Here is a 12,947-nt window from a genome sequence, read left to right as displayed (position 1 = left end):
TGATCACTATGTTCAAAAACCACCAAAAACCTCAAGGAGAATCCACACAAGTGGGGACTCAACGCTCCTGACGTGCGAGGAGATTACAGCCTACCCGGCATCATACCCAAAGGACCAAGCAGGAAAACTCGGGCATTTCTGCAAGTGACAAGGACTTCCGCGGGAAGAATCCCCATGGAAAACCTTAGAAAAAACCCTTTTCAAAACCCTCTGCTTAAGTCCAAAAGTTCACCTCACTTTATTAAACACTCATGAGAAGAACATTGGACTGGGGGGGACTTGAAGAGGTAGGTCCCCAGCAAAGCCCAGTTGGACCCGCAAGAGACTCACCTAAAAGAGGGGACGTCTGCGCAGAAAACCAACTGGATCCGCAGGACCAACCATGCTCAGAGACGTGACGTCCTTACGCGCAGTACGCAAGCTGGTCCCGCAGGAAATGCCTCCCCGATGGTGAAGGACTCCGCCTGTTTCCCCGCAGGCCTCGGATACAAAGCCATCAGGGAAGGGCCACCCCGCGCAGCAAGGCTACACGCACAAGGCACTTAGCTCTCACTCAGTGTCACCTGAAGGAATGAGCGAAGCCGGGGAACAATCCCGCACAAGGCGGGAGGGGGAATACTCCCGCCCCAAATAAGCCAGTCCGTACGATACAGGAAGATCTTCTGTACTGTACCTGACGAGGTATGGGAAAAAAGATCTGACTAAAGATACGACAGCTTATTGACAACAGTATGGCGAGCAGCATGCTCCTGCACTGTATGTCACTATTAGCCGCCGCCTACTCACCAACTACTGCCATACCACGTGCGTAAGCCGTCAGTTGGTGGAAACAGGAATAGTATACAGCAGGCCTGGTCGCTATCAGCCGCTACCTACCCACCAACTACCAGCAGGGGCACGTGCGTAGGCTACTGTTGGTGGAACAGGAAACACTGTTGCAGCCGGCCATACCTCTTTGGAAACCTACCTTCGGCTATAAATACCACAAATGGTATGACCATCTCATCTTATCATATCTTACCACATTATCATCATATTATACCTGATATCTGCTCTAGCAATCTCTTAATATACTTTTTATATTTAAAGAGCAATCTAGTCTGATTCTCACGCCGGAGGGTGGTCACAAGGAGGAACCCCCCCCTTCTCAGTGACGAGCTCACGGTGTCTGTTTTTGCAGGTTATCAGAAGAACCATCTTCCAAGGGTCTAACCCCTCGTGGGAAACATCTATCTAACCCCCAGGTTACCAGTAAATCTGCCCGGGGTCCGGTTAGTGTTTCTTCAGTATATTTTATAGGGTTTATTGGATTTTAATAATCCCTATTAAAAAATATGATTGGCCGATCATCAAACCCGAAGTATATTATTAATTTTCCTTACAATAAATAAAATTAAAAATCTAAAAAATATAGAAGCATTAGAAACGAATAATGTTAAAACAACCCCGCAATACGAAGGGGATAAAAGCTAATTATATCATATTTGGGTCTTGTTTGATTATTAAATGCATCTCATGTTCATGTAGGTTTTTTTAAAAATAGCTTAACGTTCGTTATATCTTATATGATCTGAAAGTTTAAATATCACAAAATTTAATAATAAAAACAAATAAATAATGACTTTCTCTTTTTCTAAAAAACACAACTTCTTCCAACTTGTTTATATCCCCCTAAACCAAAACTGGCCTATTTTGGCAGAAACCGTTATGTTGTGTTATAACTATGTGTTGTCTTACAAATGGCATTTTATATTATACATTTTAGCAACACAATTATATTGTATAGCAATACACTTATAAATGGTAAAACATGGGCGAAGCATAAGAGAGACCGGGGTGACCCCGTTCACGGCTGTTTTTTACGCTTAGTATGGTAAATTTTTCGTGTTTTTGTTCAAAAATATTTATAGGTATCGAGCAAAGTCACCCTCGAGGTATTGGGGTTCGTGACTTCGATCACTGATGTGACTAGGGCCCTAGCTTCGCAACTAATGGTAAGCAAACACGGACTATACCATATACGCAATGAGGCAACAAGTACTCTCACCTATAGAACCATCAAGGTACATGTGATATGCTCAAACGTCATGATTTCATAATACAACATGATAAGGAAGTTTTTCCACGTGGATTAGTTAACCCCATAATAAGTGGCTATATATGTCCAAGGTTTTGGGTTGGGTTCGACATAGGATAACTCAAAACCACTAGCTTTGTCTTCGGTTGTTTTGTCTATTAGCTAAACGATTTGTAGTTTGTTAAATAATTACATATTTATATATAATAAAACCCAATTATGATCCTTGACATAATTGTGATGTTCCATTATTAGCATAATTGTAATAAGGTAGGTATATTGGTTTTTATTGATCCCAACTATCAACTTTTGGTCATTGCATGTCTAATTAACGAATTGTTTGCTGACGATCTCAACTTTTAACTTAAGTGTTCCCAACGGTCTGCGACTAACAGATGCATAACGCCGTTAGTTGTAGGTCGTCGGAAAAATCATATATGTCTTTTTCCTGAAAACTCAACATTTTTCGTCCCAAACATCTTGGTAACTTTGTATCGGACATTTTAAAATATTTTTTCTAGTAAAAGCCTCAAATATTGAGATTACCATAACCCTGTAACCATCCTCGGAATAGGTTGGTGGTGCTCAAGTGGTGGTGGTGAGTCAATTGGTGGTGGTGGCAGTGGTTCAGGTGGTGGTTTTTCGGAAAAAAAAGTGTGACTCTTTCCAGGGGAAAAAACGTTTTTTCTGGCGACCTGCACCTAACGACGTTAGGATTCTGTTAGTCGTGGAACGTCAGAAACAAATACGTTAAAAGTTAGGACCATCAACAGCCAATTCGTTAGTTGAGACCGACAATGACAAAAGACGATAGTTAGGATTAATAAAAACCAATATACCTTGTAATAAAACCCTTAAAACCGAATTTTTTTTGTAAGATGTGTCGATTATCCCTTTTGTGTCTAGAGTTTAACATGGGTTGTGTTGATACCTATATGTTCATCTAGTCTAAATCTAAATCCATAAACCGGACCATATACATGTAGCTGGTAGTTTTGATACCGATCATCTGTTCTGTCGATTCGGACCAAGTTTTGCATACCCGTGATAATAACTTTAAAATCATCTACACTTTCTACGATTTTAAGAATTGTAGTTACATTGTTTTGACATGTTGCCGTCGTTAAGTGTTAAATTACAGTTTAATCCAAACCCTTTTTGTAGTCATGAAGATAGTTCATTAAACAATAAACTAAATTGGATAATAATGTGTCATAACATGTTTGAAATAATATATTGACATGTTAGCCTCTATAGATTGCACATTTGCATGAGTCACTAGTTCAATAATTGGATAGCAATTGAAAATATGAAGTGATCATTGCATTAATATAATACTAACATTTTTATTTCAAACAAAAATTGATAATTAATTTATTGGTCACGTAGGCTTGTATCATGACATGAACTATGTCGTTACACGTGTTCTTGGCATCTATATAGCAATAGGCCGGGTTTGGAATGTCACGTTTTTCTTAATTAACAATGTTATATACTTTTTTTAATCTCATATTGTTAATAAGCGGACAATGATGATTTGATGAATGATAATAGTTTGTGTTAGGTAATTTAATTAAAAATTGATTTACATGGGTTAAGAATAAGTATTGTTATAAGTTACAAGGTATGGAGTAGTGATTTGTACAACAGTATTTACAAAAGATAATTCGTTGATTTATTGTTTAACTGTTGTCCGCTGAAAATTATAACCGACAACTAAAACGTTACGTTGGGCCGTCTTTTATATAATGAAAGTATTTGGTTTATTTCTTGTACGAGTATGTAATATGATCAAACCAGATAGACCATTTGTGCTATTAACTTTGTCTCCGGCAATTTCTATTAAAATTATGAAGGTTAAGTTATACATAGGTTGTTTTTGTTCAATACTGTTTACATTTTACAAAGTTTCATGATACCATTATTAATATCAAAGTTAAGTTCTATTTTCATTCATATGGTTTGGCCAAAATTTTCGTTTTTGGAAACAGTGTAGTTTGCAATTTTTTGTTGTTTCAGTCTAGATGACTAACTATGATATTTCTGTTATAACGTTTTTTTTTCTAATGATATATTAGGAAGGTAATTAGATTTCACTTGCTTTGTTGTGTTTTGTATATTCGAGTCTTTTACAGTCTAATCGTCTCTTTAGGGGACTATAGGTGATCATAGATGTACGTGAACTATCATTGTGATTATGTATATAATGAACACCCTTATGAATAGCAATCTTCATATACATCATAAAAATTACAAGAAAATTTGATAAAATGATGGCTTTTTCATATAATTGTTAAATAATTTATTTCTAAAGATTATTTGTTTAAAAAAGTTAGTGAGTGTGATTAATGGAATGGAGTGAATAAAAGAGTGAAAATGCATATATGAATATGATATAATCTCAAATAATAATATAAAAAATATATTAAGTGAAACCCTGCTATAGAATTTCAGTTAATTTTATAACAGATAATTTCACTAAATTATAAAAGTATATCCAATCAACTTCATAACTTACATGTTTATAACTTCTAATCCTCATAATTTCATTCAAAATACTTAGAATAGATCAAAAAGATTTTAAAAGGAACTCATCTACCAACATGAACTATAGTAACAATAAGTTTAATTAACTTGATTCCAACGTCCATCAAGCTCAATAATTCCAAATACAATCAAGGTCCACTGATCCAGCTAAAACCATAGTGTAATCTTGATCATTCAATAATTCAATTTTTTGGTGTTGTGGAATGTTTAAGCGGTTGTTGTTATCGATCAAGAATCTTAGAACCGAGGGGTCTTGGTGTTGCAAGTATTCGTTATTTTGAACCGTTTGGGTGTTTGGATACCACAAGGGAACATGACTCATTGGTTTGTTGAAACATTGATTAAAGTCTTCATTTTTATGTTTTTGGATTGAATCAAAGAATGTTGTCATTTGAGGGTTTGATACGTCCATTAATGGAGTCATATTCGAAGAATCAATCGCGACGTCGTTTTCATATCCTTCATAATTCATAGGTGAAACTGAAACACCAGAAATAGGATTCTTCTTCTCCCCATAACTCTTTTCAAAAACCTTACTTATCACCCACTCACCCTGAAAATTTAGATCAAGAATAAGCTAAATAGAGTAAAAACAGGGCATGAATCATCAAAACCGAGCAAACTTAGTGTCAAGAATCATCAGAAACGAGTAAAATCAGTGTATAAATGAGACAAGAATCTTCGAATCCGAGAATCATAATACGGTCTGTTTCAAGATGTTTTTCTTTTAATGAAAGTTGTAAGCGGAACCACTAATCATAGTTTTGAAAACTGACAAACTGAATGCTTCAATTTGGTTAGGTTGGCTGAACTAGTCATTTTTCATGGTTTAACGATTTTAGGTAAAAAAGATTGTTTTCAGAAACCTATGTCTGTATAAAATTAAAAAAAATATAAGGATATTTATGAAGATGATATATAAAAAATCTATATTTATACCTCCCCCACCCCTCTTTTTTTATTACTTATCGAATATCCTTCACTATTTGACTAAAAATGGAGCGAAATGAGCTTGTTTTTCGTAACTTAAAAATCTTAATTTTAAAAATGTAAAATATTAAATGTTAAATGGACTATTCGGTTTACACCGGTTTCAAATTCCAAAACTTAAACCATCAAAACCGACACGTGAAATAAACTGTATATATTAACCGACCGACTTTCTTTCGTCTTGGCAATTTATGAACACCCTTGGTCAAATCCGAGCAAAATCATAGTAAAAACATAGCAAGAGTCATCAAAACCAAGCAAAATAATATAAAAAACAAAGCAAAATGGTACCTTTGATGATTTAGAAACATCTTTGATAGCTAACTCCCCATCTAATCTAAATTCATGCATGACCCAACATGTCTTTTCTCCTTTCGGAGCTCTCCCTTTATAAAACACAAGTGTTTTCTTCATCCCGACAAGCGTTTTCTCTTTATAAATCTCTTTATCCTTCCCGGTCGCTTTCCAATATCCCATTTCTGTAGCCCGGTTCGTCCTCACACCAGTCGGGTATTTCCTATCTCTAACACAAAAGAAATACCATTCTTTCTCCCCAATTTTAGCCCTCACTTCAATTTCAATAATATTTTCAAAATAAGCAATTAACCAACAAAAGTTTTTTATAAAAAAAAACACATAGCATGATGCATGATCATAATTTATAAAACTTACATGGAAGATCCCATGGCTTGAATCGGGTCAAATTAATGTCTCCAATGGCTTGACTCACAAAAGAAGTATCACAAACCTTTCTATATAAATAATGAACTATGAGTTCGTCGTCGGTTGGATGAAATCGAAATCCGGGAGGCAGTTCCATTGGTTCTTCATCTTCATGATCATGCTTGCTACAATATGTTTCCATAGAATCTTGAACAATAGATATAAAATAAATAATAGTGTTGTGAGTTGAAATGGGAGTTTGATGAAGAAACTATAAATAGGATTTATGGGATAGGAAGACGAGTGGCTTCGTTGGGTTGGGTTTGAATGTTTGATTGTGTTCTTTGTTTTGTTTTTCTGTTTTGAGACTAGACAAGTTGAGGTTGGTTAGTTTCAAGCCTTTTGCCATTTATTTTTAGTGAATGTTTTTAGTAATGGTATAATTTTATTCCAATTTCTATTTTTAGAATATGAGGATATGTACAAGTTTTATTAAGTGAACATCTTATGGTTCATTGTAGAGTGGCAAAGTGATTTGATCATTTATTCATGCTTGGGTTAAATTACCAGTCTGGCCTGTTTTGAATTCGGTTCAAGGAATTTTGGAATACCCTTATCACTATAAGAGTAGTAAGGCGGAGAAGGAGGTTATTCAAAAAATCTTTTCAACAACACGTTGGTTAATTTGGATAGCGAGAAACAAAATAATTGTAGAAAACAAAAGGCTTTCGGTGGAGAAATTAGTGAGTGATATCAAGGCTACCATACTTATGGATAATGAACAGAGGCCGTAATCCAAACCCTGATTGGGAAGTTTGGTGTAAGTTTAATTTTCTTAATTTCCCGTTGTAAGTTTGTCGGTTATATTTAGTATATTTTTTTTTACTTCAGACTTATTCCGGCTTGCAAGTGTCTTCTTATTTTTTATATAATTTTGGCATATAAGAAATAAGTGAAATCAATCAATAGTGATATATTTTAATTTTTTTCCATGAATTTAGATAAATGTATGTTGAGGCAAGTGTAACAAGTTGTTCGACAGTTGAGTCGTTGCAAGACAGACTTTATGTATGATTATGCCATTTACTTTAATACTATTTTATATATAAGATAAACTTACTGTTGGTTATTTTATATATTTTAATAATATATGAGCATGATCATTTTTAACGTGCACAAATTAAGATAAACTTACTATTTGTTGTTTAATATATTTTTGTTGCGAAATAATTCCAAATTAAATTATTATGTTATAAAAATACATGTCCATCCCATCCCACCCCTCCCCTCCCCTCCGCCGTCCATACCTGCCGCTGGCCACCCTACCCCGATCATCTTCCTGGCCTGACGCAACCACCGGCAAGGCGGGACTTGGTTGTCACTTATGGCATGTTATGAATTATAAATTTTTAAAATAGTAACAAACAAATAAACACACTTATAATAATTAAGCCCAATCTTTTCTTTTTAACCATGTAATAACAAACTAAGAGGGCCCAATAGTAAGAGTCCAATATCCAATTTGTATAGCCGACAATTAACATTCCGACATTAAGAAGGGTGTTTGAGATTCCTTTTTTATTCTCTTTTTAACTTTTGACAAAAGTTGAAAAAGTCGCAATGTTATGACTTTTGGAACTTTTGCAACTTTTAGTCTTTCACTATCAAAAAACTGTTTTTCCCCACTCAACTTTTCACTACCAAACACCTTATATTTTTTTCCAAAAGTTAAAAGTCCAAAAGTAGGCTCCAAAAGAAACCCCAAACACCCCCTAAATTTGGCTCGTATGTGTTTGAGAACTAGGAGAGCCTGAGAGTCCCTTAGTTCGTTTAACTTTGTTTTGTATTTGTTTATCGCCACAATAACTTTGTTTTGTACAATTTAATCACAATTGTCTTCAATCTTTGAAAAACAAAACTATATATAAAGACCCATTTTATAATACTCGATTTGGGCGTACGAAATCTCAAAGACGGACATGCCATATGCAAAACCTCAGGGAACACAATATCTAATGTTTTATGGCATAATTACCAAACTACCTCTTAAAATGTCATGAGATTTTGGCATCTTGTTTGCATGCTATTTTTACTTTAGTGCTACTAAATATAGTTTCTAATTAAATTCACCTTACGAGCATACCAATTAGTCAATTACCATATAGAATATTTATTTATGTATTTTAGTGGGTACATAAAACACTAGATGAATAGAAAAGCCCAAGGTATGTTATTATTATATGTAAAATAGATATATTTTCAAAAAAAGTGAGTATTGTTATTTAGCGTAATAAAATTTCAAATTATGTATAACATTAACGTGCGTGTTTAAAAATCTTTAAATTATGTGTGGTGGTTTAATTAAAAAATAAGAAAAAAAATGAGTGTAACGTTATTGTTATGTAGGCTTGGAGCTCTTACTAACTTTTTCTTAAAAGCTCGCAATAATTTTACTGAAAACACTATTATATTTTATAATCAAAGAAGAAAACAAGAACAAGTATGCTTTTCTGTTCCAAAAACTGTGTATAGAAAATTGACCACACAAGTGGTTAATAAAGTAACGACAGATATATGGTACCGGATACATGTGTAAAACCGGTACCGATTCGGTACCAACTTATTTGAGGTGTCACTATTTCAGGACATGTAAAGTACCGATAAGGTATTTACCGAATTTTTGCATATGGTACCGGTACCGAACCGAGCATTTTCAGTACTCGTACCAGTATCAAGTTTTTAAGACTTGCTTGATTAGGCTGAGTGTAATGGTTTAACTAAAAAGTGAAAATGTCTGGTCCAGTCACTGCCATATAAAACGAAGGCTTTAACTAACTTTTCACTTAATAACGCACAAGGGTTTAACTGAAAGCATAATTAATAAACTAAATGCGTGTATTACAACAAGGTTTTAAAAAAATTGCCATTCAAAAAAAGGTATTATTGGATTATACGCACATGATCCCATTAACTTAGAGATAATTGATTAGTAAGTAGATGAGGGAACATGATACATATGATCCCATTCATTCACTTGCCTTAAATTTTGAAACCAACAAAGTGAATTCTGGATAACCAACAATTTGTCTTACCCTACGGGGCTGATTGGCAAGTGCTGAACCATTAAGTGCTAAATGATTAAGAGGCTCTGAGCCAATAAGTGTTGAACTAGTAAAGTGTTGTATGGTTGGATCTTTGAATGACTGTACAGAATGACTATTTTACCCCTCTAAACTATTTCGTGCAGAACTCAACGAACTACCAGAATACTTTTTTTTTCCATTGAAACCCAATATATACACAAATATATACATAAAAATGAAAACAATGTACATAAAAGTTTCAAAGATACAAAAATTTAGAGCACAACAAATATAAATGTTTAAAAATGAACATAATATACAATAACTAAACCGGCGTCTTCATTCTTGCAACGCGAACGATGTCTTCATTCTTGTGCAACGCCCAATCTTAAAAGACTTGATCATCTTGCCACTCACATTCAAAACTTTACCTATAGTCGCCTCGTTTGTCTGCATGACTCGAACACTTTCATAAATTACCTACACATTATCACCATGAAAGATTAGCCATATCTAAGTGAGGACTCATAATTATATTCAATTGTATGATTAATTAATTATATTCGTTTTGTGATCATCCACTTGGCTCATTTAACTCCAAGCTTCGAAGCACCTATCTTGATAAAATGTCAACCTTTAATACTAGAGCACACAAGACGGATCTGTAAATCACCTAGCCATTGGTATTCTTCACTTATTGTTCATTTACTCATTTCAAGTTTCTTTATAAAAGAAATATAGCATGGCATGGTTTAATCTTATAAAATCCCAATTTTAGTGTTGCACGTTCTGTGCAGCACCTGTTCCCTATGGATTTTGACACCCTTACGACCTGAATTACTTCAACATGATCAAAGGTAAAATATAGTAGACTCAGAAACCTTTTTAGCCATATATAATACTCATTTATCCAAGATACGGTTGATTTTATAGAAATTCGAGAAAAACAGGTCAGTAGTGTAATTTTTGGCCATCAGCTTTGCTGAAATATATGTAAAGCTACATAAATCAGCCATTTTACCCCACTTAATATCCAAATCAGCTTTTTATATCTTAATATGAAATGCAGTAAACTGAAAGGGCTTTTTAACCATATAAGATATGCACTTGTTAGATTTTTCTACGATTTTATACAAAATTTTAAAGACAGACCAGTAACGAGATTAGTTGCGCATCAGCTTTGTTTTTGTTTTCAAATTCAATTCAAAACGCAGTTTTATACCCTTTCTAGTGACATCAATATCCATACTCCAGTTTACACTTATATAGGCTTCAATAAAACCACGACTCAACCGGGAATTACAACTTTTATGATTAAAGACACTACTTATTAGATGCTCTAATCATAAGGCTTACAAAATTAAAAATTTATTGAATTGCTAATATCTAAGTTTACATTTGCTACGTTATAAAATAGTTAACATCTTTATAATTATAAATTTAAACTAAAAAGAAAGTGAATACTACGTTGTTAGTCCTTTAACGTTAAACACAAAACGACGTAGTTCTGATTAAAAATGTTTAAAAGCATAATTTTATTCTTGTTAATATGTAAAACACTCATCCTTATTCACCATCTACTTGATAAAAACTAACATATCAATTTTGAACCAACTCCTTTATTGTCACAAAACCTGTATCGAATTAAATTAAACTTAAAACTCTAAGAACACCGAGAATTCGAACAACTTACCAATTTAAATGCAAATCTGTGATTAATTTCTAAACTAAATCTTCACCAAAGCGATAAGATTACAATGAGTCAAAAAACAAAGAGAATAAAAAAGATACAAAACAATCTCTCAAACGAACACGCATATTACAAAACAAGAATCACCTAACAATCTAGAGAAGGTTATGAACGAAGCCTAGATTCATTGATGAACACCAGAAAATAAGAGTAAAACAAGAATCCTTTAAAAGTTTAAACGTATTCATTAAAGTATTTCACTTCTAGTACCTCATCATCCAACAGTTTCTATATCCAGTCCTAATTATTAGTGGTCCGATAGAATTTGTTTTTTAAGCTAACACATGGTGGAGGCGACGAGTTTTGAGCTAACATGGAGGGGAGACGATAAGTTTTGAGCTAACATGGCGGGGAGGCGACGGGTTATGAGCTAATATGGAGGGTAGGCGGCGAGTTAAGAAACATGTCATCTCGATTTTCAAACGCAGAGCCGGATACGAGTTAGTAAAGAGACAAAAGAGGAATTTGAATTTTGTAAGGACATATTTATAATTATTATGAATAATTATTAATATGGTTATCAACACCTAAAATAGATTTGACTTATTCTCCAAGTTTTCGCATCCCTGTATAATAGGCTAGTTTCACAGCGCGAGTTGTTTTTAGAGTTTGATTGCATCATCACAAGGTACGTCGGTATTGCCTAATAAACTTATTGTTTTCAAACCTTAATTGTAATTGATAAAATATTAGTTTGCGTCAGAGACTTGTTTTGTTTTTCTATCAAATCTCTCAAAATAATTTATATTATAAGTTATACAAGTTTTGATTAATTCGAGATTAATATTCCACAAATTAAATTTGTGACAGTAATTTCCGTGATTAGTTTTGCCTAGAAATTAAAGGGTTTCTATTTCGGAATTTAACTTGGCTCACAAAACGTTTGTGTTTTTTCTTAAATTTATTTATTGGTATTGAAAAAATAATCTAAAGTCTTATTTATGTTTCTAGTTTCATCAAACTTAAGAAAAGGGATTTAGTCGTTAACTTGTGATGTTCTTTTATGTTTTATTAAATTCATGTTAAATGAATGATGACTCTTTAGTTTTATTAAATTAAATTTCTATCAAAAGAAAAAAAGAAAAAAAAAAAACTTTTTACGAAACTTATTCCGATAAAATTTCAAATAAAAAAGGATTTTATTATATTCCAAATTGTATGCCAATATTTTCTTATGCATATATATAGGCAACAACCTATTATTATATAATATAAAAGAGAAGTTTGGTGCCGCTAGCCAAGTGACAGCACCAAACTTGTCCATACCATTTTAATTTTTTTAGTACTGGTAACATAACGAACATAACAAAAACCGACATAACGTTAGTTTTTGTTTATGTAACGGAAACAGACTGGATTTGTGTAAACTCACTACATCAACGTCTAGTACTAACAATGCTAGGGTTTTGATGCCATTTGTTTTTGTTTTTTTAGTTCCAGTACCATAACGAACATAACGAAAACTGACCGCATGCCAATTTTCTTTTTTATTTTGTTCCGGTACCGTAAAGAACGAGAAGGAAACCGGCCAAATTCGCTTAAAGCTACCGCCTTTTGTTTTAGTTCCAGTACCACCACCCATATTTTACCGATTTGCCCGACGCAACTCGTCGGGTAAAATCCTAGTTTTATTAAAAAGATATTGTTGTTTCGTTTTGAGGGTAAGATTATTTTAAGAAGAAAATTTTAATTGTTATGAAAACATGAGATTAACATATTTAATATTATTTTTGTTAGAAATATGTTAACACGTATGTTGTTTAAATTAAGTTTTAATGAACCTTTAAACATATGGTTTGCATATTTATGTTTTATATGTTTTTTGTTTTAATATGTG

At 33.4% G+C, this 12,947-nt stretch overlaps 1 protein-coding gene across 1 annotated transcript; it reads right to left on the bottom strand.

The window, feature by feature from the left end:
• Positions 1-4,638: 4,638 nt before the first annotated feature.
• Positions 4,639-6,806, bottom strand: LOC143601576 (NAC domain-containing protein 100-like). Its single transcript, XM_077078957.1, has 3 exons — positions 6,287-6,806; positions 5,906-6,183; positions 4,639-5,177 (listed from the first exon to the last, which is right to left on the bottom strand). The coding sequence occupies exons 1-3, from the start codon at positions 6,477-6,479 to the stop codon at positions 4,734-4,736; spliced, it is 915 nt and encodes a 304-aa protein (XP_076935072.1). The 5' UTR covers positions 6,480-6,806; the 3' UTR covers positions 4,639-4,733.
• Between the last annotated feature and the right edge of the window lie 6,141 nt (positions 6,807-12,947).

Source organism: Bidens hawaiensis, unplaced genomic scaffold (assembly GCF_021521415.1).
Source record: "Bidens hawaiensis isolate Kalapana, Puna unplaced genomic scaffold, B.hawaiensis_p1.1 tig00056756_1, whole genome shotgun sequence".
NCBI lineage: Eukaryota > Viridiplantae > Streptophyta > Magnoliopsida > Asterales > Asteraceae > Bidens > Bidens hawaiensis.
This window is presented reverse-complemented; position numbering and strand designations above follow the sequence as displayed.

Excerpts from the sequence above, each read along its gene's own strand:
- LOC143601576 (XM_077078957.1), bottom strand. The coding sequence starts at position 6,479 with ATGGAAACATATTGTAGCAAGCATGATCATGAAGATGAAGAACCAATG. Across the intron at positions 6,184-6,286 it reads CAAGCCATGGGATCTTCCAT|TGAGGGCTAAAATTGGGGAG; the intron begins GTAAGTTTTATA and ends TTGAAATTGAAG. Across the intron at positions 5,178-5,905 it reads ATGTTTCTAAATCATCAAAG|GGTGAGTGGGTGATAAGTAA; the intron begins GTACCATTTTGC and ends CTAAATTTTCAG.